We start from the raw sequence: 16394 nt of genomic DNA on the forward strand, positions 1-16394 counted from the left end.
CTCACGTCACCTGCCAGAGGGATGCCAAGATTTATTTTTAATGTGATTGTTGTGCTTTCACATCTGCCTGGGAATTTGGCAAGCCAACAGGGCAGCCTGCCATTCTGCTGGGGCCAAGTGTTTCCATCCAAGTAGGTCAAATCAGGACACGGCCATGTGACCTTCTCAGGGGAGGTGGGCACAAAGCCAGAGCTCCAGCACTTTTCTTCTCTCATGCCCTTTCCTCTCCAGGCAGAAAAGGAACTGCCCATCAGCACTCTGGACAGTGAGCATGCAGTTCTGCACATAGCCAAGGGCTCAAGTAAGACCTGAGCGGCTAAAATGCTGTTTGTGTGGCTGAAGCACATTGCTTCTACTGCATCCAAGACTCAGGGAACCCTGCAGAAAGTGCTTAACCCAGTTTTACGGAAGAAGTGAGGATTGAAGGGGGGAAGGGGAGAACAGGGCAAGCGGAGTTCATATCACTAAAATCCCATACACTCCTCTACTACAGGAAGCTCCAAGTTTTTCAGGTTTATTTTAAGGGGAGAGAAACTATGGAGTTCTCTGTGTATTTTCTCTCTTGGCAACAGAATATGGGAGTCAGCCTCATTCCAAGCCAAAATGGTGTGCTCTGATTGGCATCACCAGCTTAGGTGCATAAAGAGAGAGAGAGAAAAGGTCTTTCCCAACACCTCCCACCGGATCCTTTTCACGCCAGAGGTTGACCCTGGAGCCTCCTGCATGCCAAGTACCCGCAGCGACACCAAAAGGCACAGAGGCTGGTGCCTTCCTAGCTATGGGACCCCCCCCCTGCCCTTCTTCAGCCTCAAAGCTCCTTCCTCCAGTCCGGTCCCCGCTTCCACCTGCAACGAAGCAGAGCTGCACCTGCTCTTCCTGGCCGCCCGTTTCCCACCTCAAGCCTGGAAACTCCTCGGGGCAGGGAACTGACCTTTGTTGTTGTTGCTGCTCTGCAAACACGCGCGCACGGCGCTACTGGAATATTATGGCCGCCCTTACCTATCTGAGGGGAGGGGGGTTGTCCCACATAGCCCTAACATTGGAGCGGGGGGTGTTTATGCTGGCGCCCCGAACTCCATTAAGCCCCCCCCCCGCGCATGCGTACTTTCGAGAAACCGCCCCCCCCCCACTAATACACAACCCCTCAAGGCCGCTCGCTCGCTCACCCCCACCCCGCGAGTCGCTCCCCTCCGCTGGCTCGTTCCGGCCGGAGGAAAAGGCGAGGAAGAAGACGACGTCGAAGGTGGGCCCAGCTCTTGTTGTGGTAACTGAGCGGGCGGCGGAGGCCCCATGGCCGGAAGCTGCGGGGAAGAAGAACCGCTCCGAGAGGGGAAGGCGGCGGAGGCGGCTTAGGAGACTGAGGCGGCGGCGGCGGTTCGTTCGCCTTTATTTTCCTCTCGCGGGCTCGCTCGCGCCCCTCAAGGCCTCCATGGCGCCACATCCGGCCCAGAACGGAAGCCGCCTAGGCCCGGCCGCTCTGCCCTCACGAGCGCCGCCGCCGCGGGGCGTGCCGGGAAAAGGGGCCGGTCGCCATGGAGACGGGCGCGGCCTAGCCCGGCCTAGCGAGGCAACTTCTCTCCCGCTATACTCTACGAGCCGAAGCCGCTTCTTCCAAGCCGGAGGAAGAGACGGAGGGAGGCATGGCTGTTCCCGGGAAGGATCCGGTCGGCGTCGCGGGCCTGCAAGTGCTGCTCGTCCTGTTCCACCTGGGCAGCGGAGGCGAAGGCGGCGGCGCCTGGGACCCGTCTGGATACTTACTCTACTGCCCCTGCATGGGTGAGGCGGCGGGGGGGCGCCTCCCTTCCTCCCCTCCCCAGCTCCAGGGCTCCACTCGGGTCATCACCGTCCCCTCTCCCCCTCCCCACCTCTTTTCTCCTTCCTCTGGGAGGCAGTGGCTCTGTAGGCCGAGGGCTTTGAGAAGCCTGAGGGGGTCTTCCCGGTGCCGTTGGACTACAACTCCCGTCATCCCTCACCGCGGACCGCGCTGGCTGCTGGGAGTGGAAGTCCAGCCGTACCTGTTGTTTCAGAACTTGCTCAAAATCAAGCAAGCGTTTAAAGTGGAGATGGAGTAATAACCACACTTGCTGTCACTGAAATTCACTTGGGGTTTGTTTGTTTGTTTGTTTGTTTGTTTGTTTGTTTGTTTTGCTGCATGCGGGAATGTAAAGGGGCAGCTGATGGATATTCATTTTGACAAATGCAGGAGGATGTTAACTAGAGTTTAACTGAGAACAAAGCACAACGATAGGGGCACATCTTGGACATATCTCATGTCGAGAGTGGGAAATCTGTTTTGGAAAACTCTATTAAATTGAATTGATTTGACAATGATTTGTAATACTGTAATTCAGAAAATCAATAGAAATAATTGCCAATGAAGTCCAGTCATGCCTGGAGGCTGCAGCTTCACATCTTTTTTTCTGCTCTGTTCCTTTTACCTTTGTGTAAAAACAAACAAACAAACAATAACCAACATGTCATTTCTTCTGCTGTGCTTTTTTTGTAACTTGGGATGCTGCCATGCCCTCAAGGTGGGTCGCGGTCCATCTAGCTCAGTGTTGCTTGTGCTAACTGGCAGCAGCTTCCTTGAGTTGCAAACCAAGAGTCCTTCCCAGGCCTCTATAAGCCTTTTAAATTGTATGTGTGGAAGGCTGTTATTGTTTCGTTTATTATATTATGTATTTTTGTGTTTTTAATACTGTAAACTGCCCTGTGTTCCTTGGATGGTGGCATCTAAAATTAATTCATATTAATGATAATATTGGGGATCGAACCTGGGACCTTGTGCATGCAAAACAGGTGCTCTGCAGTCGAGTTGTGGCCTTCCACAAGGCTGTTTCCCTCTGTCTGTCAGATGATGGGTCAGAGGGACAAGCTCAGTCCTGCTGGGTGCTGCTTCGCTAGTGTGTTTTCCACAGGGCAAAGCAGACCTGTTCTGCCAGCAGGCTTGAACCTTCTGCTCATCATTTGATGAGCGGAGGGTTCCATCCTGCTGGGTGCTGCTTCACCAGCATGTTCCTGGTGGGACTGCTGCCCTGTAGGTTATTGTTAGGTTGCTGCATGCTACTATTGCATTATAGCTTAGGGAGTGACCTGCTTGTGGTTCTTGATCAACCTGCGGTGTGTTGGACTCCTATGTTACAGTTCCTCTTCTCTGCAGTGGAGTGCACCAATTAGAAGATAAATGTTAAAAGTCAAGAAAATAATACAATGGACTTAAAGTTAAGTGTGTGTGTGTGTGATTTAAAGACTGCTAAACTACAGTGGTGCCTTGCTAGACGAAAATAATTCGTTCTGCGAGTATTTTCGTCTAGCGATTTTTTCGTCTAGTGAAGCACCAATGCAAATAGCGGTTTCGCTAGACGAAAAAAAAAATTCGTCTTGCGAGGCCGCCCCATTGACAAATTCGTCTTGCGGGGCAGCCTTCCGCTAGACGAATGCCTTCGTCTAGCGAGTTTTTCGTCTAGCGAGGCATTCGTCTAGCAGGGCACCACTGTATTATAAGCTCCCTGGGCAAGCTTTCAATTAAGGTGACAGCAACTGTGATTTTTATTTCAGCCTTATAAATAGCCACTTGATTATTCACTATGGGTATAATTTGCCTCCAGGTTATCAGATGTCTCATTGTCACCTTCCTTGATACCGCTTTCTGACAGCTTTCCAAATAAATCCACAGAGGTCAGAAGTCTTGCTATCCAAGTGTACTTTCTTCTGTTAGTCCTTTGCGCAATAAATTTCTTAAACTTTCCTTTCTTGTTATTTGGAAGTAATTATTGGTTGCCATTGATTACTAGGGCTTTTTTAAAAAGTTGCTCTTTCATCCCACAGCCTGGGTAAATGTTCTTATGGGGGGGGGCGGACTTCTGCAAGCTTCTGTGGGTTGGGAATAGTTCCAGAGTCCTAGCATTTACGTGACTTGCCTTATGCTTAAGCTTTGTGAATAATTCAACATAATGAAGGAAGATCTGCAGCATTTTGAGTTTGGCAGCAATGTAGTTCTTCAGTATGAAGTTTCTCTACGTTTGTTGCTCTGCCCCAGCCTGGTGACTAAGAAACAGGTCTTTATGTTCTATTTCAAGGGAGATTTGGGAACCAAGCAGACCATTTTCTGGGTTCTTTGGCGTTTGCTAAAATGGTGAATCGGACCTTAGCTGTGCCCCCCTGGATTGAGTACCGGTATCACAGGCCTCCTTACACAAATGTGAGTAGTTCTGAGAACTTCTGAAGTATGTTTGGGTTCTGTGCTATTGGAATGCTAAGTATTTCCCCAAAGTCACACATAAGCAGGCTCAGTGAATAGGTCCTTGGAACAGATGAGTTAATTCTGCTAGTGTTGGGTGCTACCTACATTTTGTATACCTTGTACAAGCTATATAGATAGATAGATAGATAGATAGATATATATTTTTTAAACCATTAAGTTCTGGTCCCCCTCTAGTCTTTAAATAGCCAACTACAGGTCTTGAAAGCTCTCCTGGCCTCTGCTTCAAGCCGGAGTTTCATGCATAGTGAAGGAGCCAATAGTACATCAAACCTGCACATCTGACAGACCAGGGTAGACTATGCTTTGGAAATCCTTCAGCCCTTTAAGTTACGCTGCTCGCTTTTCCTCCAGATGGTTGTGGATTCACTATTGCTGGAACAATTATGTGTGTGGACAGGCTCCTAAACTGTTTTCTTTGCATTGCAGCAGCACGTTCCCTACAAAGAATACTTCAAGCTGGCGCCTCTCCTGGAGTACCACCGGGTCATCACTTTGGAGGAATTTATGGAAAAGTTGGCACCCATCCACTGGCCTCCTGGGAAACGAGTGGCATACTGCTTTGAAGCAGCAGCTCAGAGGAGTGCTGACAAAAGGACTTGCCCCATGAAGGTAAAAGTCCTTCTCATCCATGAAGGTGCCTTCTGTAACCCTGGGCTGTAGTAAAAGCTCTGCTGCTCCTATTCTTCTAGATAATGTTCTGTGGATCATTTCAGTGCTTTTGTATTTAACTTCCTTTCATCCTCTCTATACTTTCAGTGGGGGCGGGACTATGGCATATGGGTTGTGTCAGCTAGGAGCTTGCGGCTCCCGTAGCAACTGCAAAGTTGCCTGTTCCTCTGGCCTGCCTCACCTTTCGTCTGCCGCAGTGAACGAGCAGCTGCCTTTGCTTTTGCAGGATGGAAACCCCTTTGGCCCCTTTTGGGATCAGTTTGCTGTGGATTTCGATAGGTCGGAGCTGTTTGGAGGCCTCTCCTTCAGTGCCTCTTACAAGGACCACTGGATTCGAAGGTAGCAAGTGTCACTTGGGGGTGCCATTGGGCGAAGGGCATGGTTAGGGACTGGGCACATTCCTCCATGGCTGCTCTGGATTGTAAAGGGTTCTTGGAAATATTAATAATTAATAATGAACTTTTATTTGTATCCCGCCCTCCCCGGCCGAAACCGGGCTCAGGGCAGCTAACATCAAACATATAACATTGGTATAAAATCAAACAATAATTAAATTGCCTCCTAAAAAACAAGTCAGGATCAAATTAAAATTTAATTAGATGGCTTTCCGCAGGATTAGCGTTGGGAACAGTAAATGCTCATCAGGCCCAACTGTTTACACGTTCTTATATGGGCCTGTGAGAATGCTGGGAGGCCTCTTTCATACTAGTTCTTATACAAAAAGAGAAGGGGATTCAGCCTGAGCCCTGACCAAAGGCCTGGCGGAACAACTCCATCTTGCAGACCCTGCGGAAAGATGTCGAATCCACAGGGCCCTGATCTCTTGTGGCAGAGTGTTCCACCAGGCTGGGGCCGAGACCAGCCTAATCTCCCTGAGGCCCAGGATCTCCAAGGTGTTGTTTGCAGACCGTAAGAAAAGGACAAGTATCCTGCCTTTCTGCACAAATGGCAACCAAGGTGATTTAACAACAAGAAAAGCACAAAAACAGACAAAATATAACAACAGACAAAAACTGAGCAGATAAAAATGCCTTGATAATAACATTACATTTTCCATTGAGGATGGGAGAAGAAACAGTGGCTTTAAAACTAGGGTTTTCCATCAGTTTTTTTTAAAAAACAAGTTGTAGGTAATTAATTATCTGCCAGTGTGGTGTAGTTGTTAAGAGTGGTAGACTCGTAATCTGGTGAACCGAATTCGCGTCTCCGCTCCTCCACATGCAGCTGCTGGGTGACCTTGGGCTAGTCACACTTCTTTGAAGTCTCTCAGCCCCACTCACCTCACAGAATGTTTGTTGTGGGGGAGGAAGGGAAAGGAGAATGTGAGCCGCTTGGAGACTCCCTAGGGTAGTGATAAAGCGGGATATCAAATCCAAACTCTTCTTCTTCTTTCTGCCTAGATGTTAGATAATAGTCAAATCTAAATAAGTATGTATTATCAAAACCTTGCTTTAGGTGCCTGTAATGAATAAAAGCACCAGTCTGCGTTAGCTGCTGGAAACCAGGTTTTGGATGGCCAATATCTGCCATCTTTGATGTAATCTCTTTATTCTTATTCACTACAATAGAAATTCACCCTTAAGTCCACACAAGTAATCATAGCTCATAGGTCTCAGATTTCAATCCCTGGCAACTCTAGCTAGTTTGTTTGTTTTTGGTGGTAGTTCTATGCTGCTTCTTAACAGTCTTTACTTTCATTCTTTATTTCGGTCCAAAGACCCACAAAAGCATTTTCAAAAGCAAGATAAAACAGGGTTCCAAGGCGGTCACTGTATTTTATCCAGAGCATGTAGGTTTCTATTTTTTATTACTTCCAAGAGGAATTTAGCCACGGCCAGGGTAGCATCATCTGATATATCTCCAAGGAGGTACTTAAGGTAGAAGGTTTCAAATTTTCCAGTTACGTTTACCAGTAGGGGTTCAGTTAATTGACCCCTGACTTGTTTGAACTGCTCACAGTGTAGTAGGTTATGCTTCCTGGAGTCGACACTCTGAGAGCATAAGCAGAGTCTATTCTGATAGAGTATACCAGACAGTCTGCCATTTAGTACTTCTGGTGGAAATACATTTAGTCTGGCTTTGGTGAATAATCGGCAATAGGTACAGACAGATTCATGAAATACAATGGTAACTGAAAAGCACAGTCATAGTGGATTCCAGATGCAAATGGTCCACAGGCTACATAAGTTCTAGAGCAAAGATCGCTGTATGAAATATCCCATAACCTCTGCTTCAGGGATTTAAGGGCAATATCGTAGCCCAGATGATGTAAGAAGGATGGCGAAAGGCCAATCGAGGAGGCTTTTCGGGCCATAGTTTTTGACTATGAGCTGATAGACTCCTCATTGGTTAGATGTAAAAGTAATCCCTTCCTCAAGCCAAATACTCTTTAGCCAGTATTTCAAGGCAGCCCACCACACTTTGGTGGAGAATGGACATTCACCTGTTTCCAACAATAGAATTGAGTCAGGGACACAGTTTGGGACCTGAAGTAGGGGCTGTGAAAAAGAGATGGAGTATAGCAAGTTTGCTCATTTCCGCCTTCTGACAGATAGTCTGCCAGTGGCAATTCCAGGACTTTTTGTGGTGAAACAACAGCCCTAGGTACCAGAAGCATTTAGTCTGCTCCAGATTATGGCCTTCTGGTACCTATTTACAAGGGGAATATCTTTTAGCAAAGACCACAGTTTTTGATTTCTCATAGCTGATGGATAACCTGTTTACAGAACAGTAATCTGAGAACCTCCATAGTTGGTATTTCAAGCCCGGTTTGGAGCAAGAGAGGATGCCCGCATCATCCGCATATAGCAAAACGGGGGTCTTTTTGGTTCCTATTTTTTGGGAGATGACCATCTGGGTCCATTAGACTTTCCTCTAAATCATTTAAGAAAAAGCTAAACAATGTGGGGGCCAAAATACAGCCCTGTCTCACTCCCAGGGTGGATTTGATTTAAATCACTAGTCGGTAAGGCTCAGGGTGGATTTTTTTTATTTAAATCGGATTTTTTTTTATTTAAATCCACCCTGAGCCTTACTGACTAGTGATTTAAATCAAATCCACCCTGCACCTGCAATTTGCTATCATTGCACAGAGCTTTCATAAGGAAGAAGAGTCGCATAACTGTCTTTGGGTGGTATATGTTTTGTAAGAAGTTCAAGGATCGTGGGCAGCACAACTAGGAAAGACATCTCCAGCTCTGAGACCGTAAGACACTGCTGCCAGTTGGCATGCGTGGGACAAAGGTCTGTGACAGTATTAGGCAGATGCATTCATGCATAACTAAAGTCTGCTTGCTTAGTCTGTTGATTTTTCAGAGATTGCTGCCGTAGTTTAAAATACAGGGAGGTGCATTTTGCAACTTACCCCCCCCCAGCTCCAGTATGCGAATATTTGGGAGGTGATGCAAAGCGTCTGGGGAATTAGGAAGTTCTTATGAGCTGAAGAGCATGACAACAGAAATGCAAAATACAGATTAACTTTATTCGGGTTAGCATATCTTGTTAGTAATTCATCCCTTTGTTGTAGGTGTGTTAAAATTTTTTAATAAAAAAAGCATTAGCAGTAAAAGATCCTAACAGTAAAAACTGAGCAGCACCGGTGCGAGCAAACATGGCAAGTTGTAGCTCCTGTTGATCTTTTACTGCGTCTTTTACTAGGTTTCCCTCCTCTGAACATCCTGTTGTTGCTCTTCCGGGGGCACCAGCCCAGTTTCCAGTTCTGGAAGAGTACCGGTCCCTGCATCAGTACATGGTATGGTCTGATGAGATGGTGAACAAAGGCGAGTCCTATATTAATTCATTCCTGGTCAGACCCTACGTGGGAATCCATTTGCGTGTCGGTTCAGACTGGGTATGCTTCTTACATATACTTCCTCGGGGGCTGTAATGCGGGCAGGGTTGTAATAGAGTCTGGCTGGCAGCTTCTAGCTCCATATGAATAAAATAGGGAGAGGTGTAGAGGTTTGGAGCTTTTAGAGTTAACAAGCTCAACCAGATTGTCCCACCCACAGGAGGAAGAGCGTCACCGGATGCTCTGTGTGCTGTTGTGCTTTGTGATGTGATACTTTCTGTTTCTGTTGTCCGGAGAAGGGAGAAGGGAGAAGCCACCAACATGGCTTGCGACTCTCCCGGAATGTAATGATTTATGCCTTGTAAAATAAAGCTTCTAGATTAGAAAGAAGCCGGACTCTGTTGTCTGTAATATGCTGGCATGCACAACCCCGCTGCGTGAGAGAAGATAAGAAGATAACTCTGCTGATAGCACAGGAGACGGCAGCAAGGAAAGGCGCTTCAGTAAGGTACGCGCAGAGGAAACGTGCCGGGCTCCAAGAAGTGCAGAAGTTGGTTTGAAGCGTTTCCAACAATCAAAAACACTTCAGGTTATGGATCCAAGCTTTTCCCGATTCTGGATTGATTCTGGAGCAGTTCCAAGGATCCAGAACGTGTGTGCCAAGCTGAGAAGTGCCTCCCTGTGTTTGGACTGTGATGGAGCATCCAGGGAAGTTTGCTTTGCCAGCAGGAGCATTCAGCAGTCTGCTGAATGGCTGAGGAGCCTAAAACCTGCTGCCAGAGGTTGGAAGGCAGCAGGGAAGCCCAGATCGAGGGCTGCAAAAGCAGTTGTACCTCTCTGGTGAAACCCCCATCTGTGGAGCCGGGTGAGAAGCTACAGATTCGTAAGTACGCTACCCCTGGGCAAGATGGAGGGAGCCATAGCATTCCCAGCAAGGAGGAGGGAAGCTTTTGTTTGCAAGCACCTCCAGCCTCACAGCTTCAATGCAGAGGGCTGTTCCCTGAGAGCGTTGATGTTTTGGCCAACGCCTGTGAGGAGGAAGGTCTGGCCAGTGCTTGTGAAGCCTGGAAGAAGACCCTAGCCCAGTTTCACGGGGCTGAGGGACTGGCTGAAGTGGCTTTGGAAAGCTCGCCCCCAGCTCGGCTTATGGCTGTTGAGAAGCAACAGTGCCATGGAAAGCAGGAGGGGGGCCAGATCGCCGTGGGCTTTGCTCCCAGAAAGGGAGGGGCTGTTTCCAAGTCTGAAGCCAGCGTAAAGGCATTGATTGTGGAGCTGTATTTTGGCACGTAGCCTGCACCTGGTCTTTTGTTGACGTGCATGGCTGAAGATAAGGCCAAGGACATGGCGTGTGGTACTGGCCATGAGAATCGCAATAGCTCTACCACAGCCCAGGCGGAAGAAGATAAGCCCTACTGTTGTGATGCAGTCACCGAGGCAACGCTGAGAGAGGCCAACCCTGGTGGGCTGCGTGTGATGGTTGCCGTCGTCGTTTTCGTTCCTCCTGGTGGACTTGTGAGGAACTGCGAGTCTCCTTCTACAGAGCAGTTCAACGTACTGGCTGCTGCAGTCGAGAGGCAGTTTGTGACTGTTGGAGGCAAGAAAAGGCTTGACTTTTTGCTAACAGTCAAGGGACAGATCCAAGGGACAGAACTGGCGTTTTCTTTGGTTGCTGATGTGGCTGTGTATTTGTTTATATCAAACCTTCTGTCCAATGTTTGTGCTGTTTGTTTTGTGATTATCACCTGTTCTGATTGCAGGGGCCAGAAGATGCTTCTACACATGGAATGCAGCCAGGACGGGCTGTTTGCTGTCAAGGGGCCTCAAGCAAGAACAGCGGAATGTGGTAGCGCTGCTGGAATGCTTGCTCAGCGCACCAGTGTGCCCGTGCACCACTTATGTTTGTGTCAGTGGTACCAAAGGCTGGCAAGTCGCCACTGGGACAGTGTGCTGAAGCAGCCTGAGTTCTCTGAAGGGTGCAAGTTAAGGGCATGTAACTGCTTTCTTGATTGCAGGGTTTGCAAGGTCGAGGAGTCGACATCCTGCTACCCCACGTCTGAAAGGGAAACCACGCGTCCCTTTTCCCTGGTTCATGTGGCTGTTTCTGAAGGGATGCCAGAAGCTAACCTGGGGGGAGCGTGTTGTTCTGAGTGTTTGGCTGATGTTTTCTCTCACCACATGTGGTCTGCGTTGCTCAAGGAGGCAACTGAGGCAGCACCACTGGTTGCAGTGGAACAGCAGGTTTCTACTGGAGTAGGCTGTTCCCAGGTCCTCAGTGAGAGGGGGAGTAAGCACAGTGTGACTAACCTGCTTTCTTCACAGGTATATGGTCTTGCAGAGAGGCAGCAAAGGATGCTGCATGCTGCCACTGAAGACATGTTCTTGGATGCAGAGCTTCCACAAGGGTTCCGGGTGGAACTGGGTGGTACCAAGGTTCTGAAAGTGTCTTTCTGTGGGTACGAACCCAGCTTGCGTAGCTGGAGGTTAGTTAACCCAGATAGTGACCAGACCCAGGTTCTAGTCAGCAGGAGTGCTGAATTCTTTGAGCAGAATGGATTGGAACACATCCCTAGAAGCCCTGATGTTTTGGATGGTCCTGTCAGTGCTGGACAGGATGCGCCACCTGCTGGCGGTGGTGGTCCAGGTGGATCAGCCCCAAGAGGGGGTATTGCTGTGGTTTTGGCACCTGCTGGTGTCTCGGGCCGAGTTCCCGGCCATCACCAGGGTGCAGCGCAGCTAGGGGCAACTCCAAGGCAGCAGTCTGGGAGTGCACCCGCAACTCCTATGTCACGGACTAGGAGGCAGGCCACGCTTGGCGACTCTTTGTGTGGCAACTCTTCTCCAGGAGAGCCTGGCGCAGGTCTCGTCCCGGAGCAAGAGCGGGGTTCTTTGGCAGTGAAGCAGGAGCCCAAAGGCGCGCCAACGTCATCCTTGGGTGGTTCAGTTAGGATGCACAGGCGCAGCAAGTCTGTAGGTGAGATGCCTGACGTCAAGGACGTGCAGGTGGAGTCCAGTGCAACTGGAGCAGAGGGAGAACCTGACGTGGTATCACAGCAGTTTGCACGATCCACTGAAGGGATTCTGCCCGAGAGGTTCATGGCCACTAGCGTGAGTGCTTGTTTGGTTCAGTGTGAACCGGAGAGCCTCGTGGAGGTTCAATGGGTATCTCAAGGTGAGGCCCAGAAATGGCAGGATGCCATGGTAGAGCAGGTAAGCTCAATGAGGTCTTTGGGTGTGTGCACAACCACGACGCTGTCAGAAGGTCGTTGGGTGTGCAGACTCAAGACGGCAGCAACTGGCGAGTTGCAGTGCAAGGCTAGGTCAGTAGCCAGAGGTTTCACTCAGGAGGAGGAGGTCCATTGTTACGAGCTACTGGACGCGCCCTCTCTCAGAAGCGAAACCACGCGCATGCTGTTAGCGGTCGCAACTCAAAGCAGCTTTGAGGCAAGCCACTTTGGTTTGGATGCCTGTTTGGATTCCGACCTGGATGAGGAGAGGTACGAGGTACCTCCGCCAGGGTTCGAGGACAACGGGCCAAATCAGGTGTGGAGTTTGCACGAGGCAATCACTGGCTTGAAGGAGTCAGCCAGAGATTGGTCTTCAGGCGTGCAAGAAGCTTTGAGAAAGCTAGGTGTCAGCCAGAGTTGTGCTGATAGCTGCCTGTTTCTGGCAGGAGTAAGTCCAGAGCAGGAGCTAGTTCTGCAGTCCGGTGCGGACATGCTTTACCTGGTGGAGACCAGGGGACAGGTGCAACGGTTCGCAGAGGAGCTTGGTCAGTCTTTCCAGCTCAGGAACCTAAGCCCTGTTGGTGGCTACCTAGGTGTGCAGGTAGACAGAGCCGAAGACGGTAGTGTCTTGCTCAATCAGACTGGCAAGGTAGTGCAGTCGTTGAAGAAGTTCAGAGTGTCTGAATGTGCTAGTGTCAGAACACCCATGGAGACGTGTCTAGGTGAGGACAGTCAGACCGGGGAACGCTCTGAGTTCGAGAGCCCCGAGGTGTTTAGGTCAGCTCCTGGGAGGATGTTGTTTCCTCCATGGTTGAGCAAAACTGACATAGCAGTTGCTGTGGATCTGTTCAGCAAGGAGGCTGCAAATCCCAGCGTGCATGCCTGGAATGGCATGGTGAGAGTGCTCCAGAGTTTGCAGGAGATTAAGGAGTTTTGCCCGGAGTTGTCAGCTACCGGTGAGCCCCAGCTCACGCGCTGGTGCGACGGCGGTTGGGCGAATTCCGAGGACAGGAAATCTGTGTCTGAAATGGTTGTACAGTGTGGAGGAGCTCTAGGCGGGCTGAAGTCCCGGTGCCAGAGCCTCATTGCTCGTTCTCGTGCAGAAGCCAGGTACAGTGCATTGTCAGTGCTTTGCAGGGAACTGGAGTTCTACAGGTGTTTGGTCCAAGAGATCTGAGTTCAGAGTTGCCTGCCCGTGATGGTTTGGGAGGACAACCAACTCTGTTTGTTGGCGGCAGAGTCTGGACAAGTCAAGGCCAGACCCAAACACCTAGACGTTCTCTTTCGAGACGTGTGCGTTCAGACCGGCTTGGAGAAGCTGAAGTACTGTCCTGGTCAGGTGAACCAGAGGGTTGGGTTCACGAAGCCCCTGAGCTTCCAACGTCATGGGGAGTTCTGTGAGGGTTTGTGTGAGGTAAGCTGCAAGCTTACGACGCCCCTGTGTGCGGGACAAGAGGGGGTGTAGAGGTTTGGAGCTTTTAGAGTTAACAAGCTCAACCAGATTGTCCCACCCACAGGAGGAAGAGCGTCACCGGATGCTCTGTGTGCTGTTGTGCTTTGTGATGTGATACTTTCTGTTTCTGTTGTCCGGAGAAGGGAGAAGGGAGAAGCCACCAACATGGCTTGCGACTCTCCCGGAATGTAATGATTTATGCCTTGTAAAATAAAGCTTCTAGATTAGAAAGAAGCCGGACTCTGTTGTCTGTAATATGCTGGCATGCACAACCCCGCTGCGTGAGAGAAGATAAGAAGATAACTCTGCTGATAGCACAGGAGACGGCAGCAAGGAAAGGCGCTTCAGTAAGGTACGCGCAGAGGAAACGTGCCGGGCTCCAAGAAGTGCAGAAGTTGGTTTGAAGCGTTTCCAACAATCAAAAACACTTCAAGAGGTGTGACCGTTAAGAACATATGCTGGTTCAGAACAAAATACTACCTAGCTCAGCATCCTGTTGCCTACCTAGGGTCATCCTTTGCCAGCTGGGTGCTTTTGGGAAGCCCACAAGCAGGAGCTGAGATCAGGTACCCTCTCTCTGTTTTCTTCCCCAGCAGCTGGTGATATTCAGAGGCATGCTGCCTCTGATCCTGAAGGGGTGTACATATTGTGACTTGCAGTTATTGACAGCTTCGTGCATAGTTGAACTAGACTGTTTGGGGATGGGAATGTAACTGAAGCAAACCATCCATTAGCAATGTTTTTTTGCCTGCTTTGGCTAGCTGTTTGGAATTCTCCTTCTCCAATCGCTATGAAGTCCTCCTACCTTTGTATGATGCCCTGTTTCTTACCGCTTCTACCTGTGTGTGATGCCCTGTTTTTCTCCTCCCCCCGCCTTAGAAAAATGCATGCAATATGTTGAAAGACGGCACCGCTGGGTCTCATTTAATGGCTTCGCCACAGTGTGTGGGCTATGATCGGAACACTGCTGCACCCCTTACCATGGATATGTGTCTGCCAGGCCTGAAGGAGATAAAACGAGCACTAAGACTCTGGGTGAAGAAGACAGATGCAAAAGCTGTGTACATCGCCAGTGACTCTGAACCTTATACGAGGGAAATACAGCAGCTTTTTAAACAAAAGGTAATGTCCTGCTGCAGCTGGAGCAATGAGTAGTTATTGGTGCAAACTTCACTCCTTTTCTCTCTCTGGGTGTATCCATTGGAAACATTCATATCTTGCCTTTCTTCTCAGACGGAGGAATCGGGGGGGGGGGGGCTTACAGCAGGGATGGGCAGAAGAAAGTTTGGGCTCTACTGGGTCTTTGAGTGATTTGACAGATCTTTTGGCAACACGGTTCTTTTGCTCAGAATATATGGTGCGGTTGCATTAGATATAGAGGTAGCTGAACATTCAGGTGACTTTGCACATGGTAAACCAGAGGTAAGACATTGTGGTGGTTCTTGAACCAAGGATTGTAAGACAGAACGGCATTCAACAGACTCTGGGAACCTGAAGGCGCTATAAAAAGGTGCAGCTTGATGAAGCAAGTTTAGGTGGGAGGTATAGAGTGAGTAGAGTGAGATAGAGAGAGTAGCTTATGGCAAACGCCACGTCTGCTTGTGTGTGTTCACTTTCAATAACTGGGCTCTGCTTGTTTTCCCCTTTTCAGATAAAAGTGGTGTACCTTCAGCCTGAAGTGCCCCAGGTAGATTTGTACATTCTCAGCAAGTCTGACCATTTCATTGGAAACTGTGTTTCTTCCTTTACTGCCTTTGTGAAACGAGAACGCGATGTGCATGGGAGACCCTCGTCCTTTTTTGGCATGGACCACCCACCCACATCGAAGGACGAATTGTAGCCCCTAGAGGAAGAGATGCCTTTGGACCCACTATTTACATACAGTTCTCATAAATGCAAGCTCTCTCTCAAAGCAAACACTGGATATATCTCGATTCTGCAGGTTCATCCCACATGGCATTCCTTGAATATTACTAGAATGTGACCTGAAAGGAGAAGAGGATTACTTCCAGGAAACATTCCCTTCTCCCACGGTTGTGGTTCAAATCAGCCAATCCACTCTGTTCATCTCTTCCCCTTTCTGCGCTGCCTTGCTACCTCTTCTGGAATTAATGGCTCGTCTGGTGCTTCCTTAATGGACAGTATTCTCAAGACAGCTTAATCACTGACAAGAAATGTTCTGACATTAAGAACTGGGAATAGGCAGATACATTCTCAGTTCTGCAACTGACTGACATTTGCCTTGTGTGCTTTTGTTTTCTGAGCTGCCAAATGGATTTAATTCCCATTCCCCCTTGCTGGGAGTGGGCAGACTATAAGCAAATGATTTTGCTATCAGCTGTGACACGTTATGGGACTTTCAGATGAGTTTTAGTCCTAAAAACACTGGTGTCCTTTGGACCAGCAGTTCTGTTTGCGGCAATTCCCAGGTAGCATAGAAATACTTTTTTAAAAAAATCCTATTACATGAGAGTCTTTTAGAGCAGTTTTGTATTTTACAAAATTGGCAGTCTAAGCACTGTACACAGTATAAAATAGAAGTTAAGAAATAATCTCCTTTTTGAAACACCATAATAATTTGTAAATCAAATATTATGCACCTTTTATTGGTCCCATTTGCAACTTCGCTGAGAGCTCAGTGCATCAATTACATTTTAATGGCTTGTGGTGGGTCAGCAATCATGTCTTTCTGAGCTCTCTGTTCTGAAAACAGAGCCTGGCTACCATCATGAAACTATTTTGTTGCATTGAGCAGGGGGTTGGACTAGGAGACTTCCAAGATTCCTTCCAACTCTTGATTATAGGAGCCATCAGAATAGATAGTCTTTTTAGTGTCCACTCATTCTTTGAGCATCCTTTTTATGTTTAGAAGCTGTGACCTTTTAAAAGTCTCTGAAAGGAATAACCACTTGGTCCTCTTTGAATTTCAGATAATTTACTTTGAGTCGCTTGAAAAGAGGAGCCAACAGATAGTGGATCTTGATTTTTTCTTTG

At 48.6% G+C, this 16394-nt stretch overlaps 1 protein-coding gene across 3 annotated transcripts; it reads left to right on the forward strand.

Annotated features, from left to right (window-relative positions):
* The first annotated feature begins 1414 nt into the window (after positions 1 to 1414).
* Positions 1415 to 15824, forward strand: POFUT1 (protein O-fucosyltransferase 1). Of its 3 annotated transcripts, none has more exons than XM_033153869.1 (7): positions 1415 to 1776; positions 4084 to 4201; positions 4691 to 4873; positions 5160 to 5272; positions 8591 to 8783; positions 14280 to 14522; positions 15052 to 15824. In XM_033153869.1, exons 1-7 carry the CDS (start codon positions 1430 to 1432, stop codon positions 15238 to 15240), a joined length of 1386 nt encoding a protein of 461 aa, XP_033009760.1. In that variant the 5' UTR covers positions 1415 to 1429; the 3' UTR covers positions 15241 to 15824. The 3 variants fall into 3 exon arrangements, with proteins under 3 accessions (XP_033009760.1, XP_033009761.1, XP_033009763.1); XM_033153870.1 differs by having other exon boundaries at positions 1526 to 1776; positions 4080 to 4201; positions 15052 to 15332; XM_033153872.1 differs by lacking the exon at positions 1415 to 1776 and adding an exon at positions 3583 to 3678 and having other exon boundaries at positions 4080 to 4201; positions 15052 to 15330.
* Positions 15825 to 16394: the final 570 nt, after the last annotated feature.

This window comes from Lacerta agilis, chromosome 6, assembly GCF_009819535.1.
Source record: "Lacerta agilis isolate rLacAgi1 chromosome 6, rLacAgi1.pri, whole genome shotgun sequence".
NCBI classification, from domain to species: Eukaryota; Metazoa; Chordata; class Lepidosauria; order Squamata; family Lacertidae; genus Lacerta; species Lacerta agilis.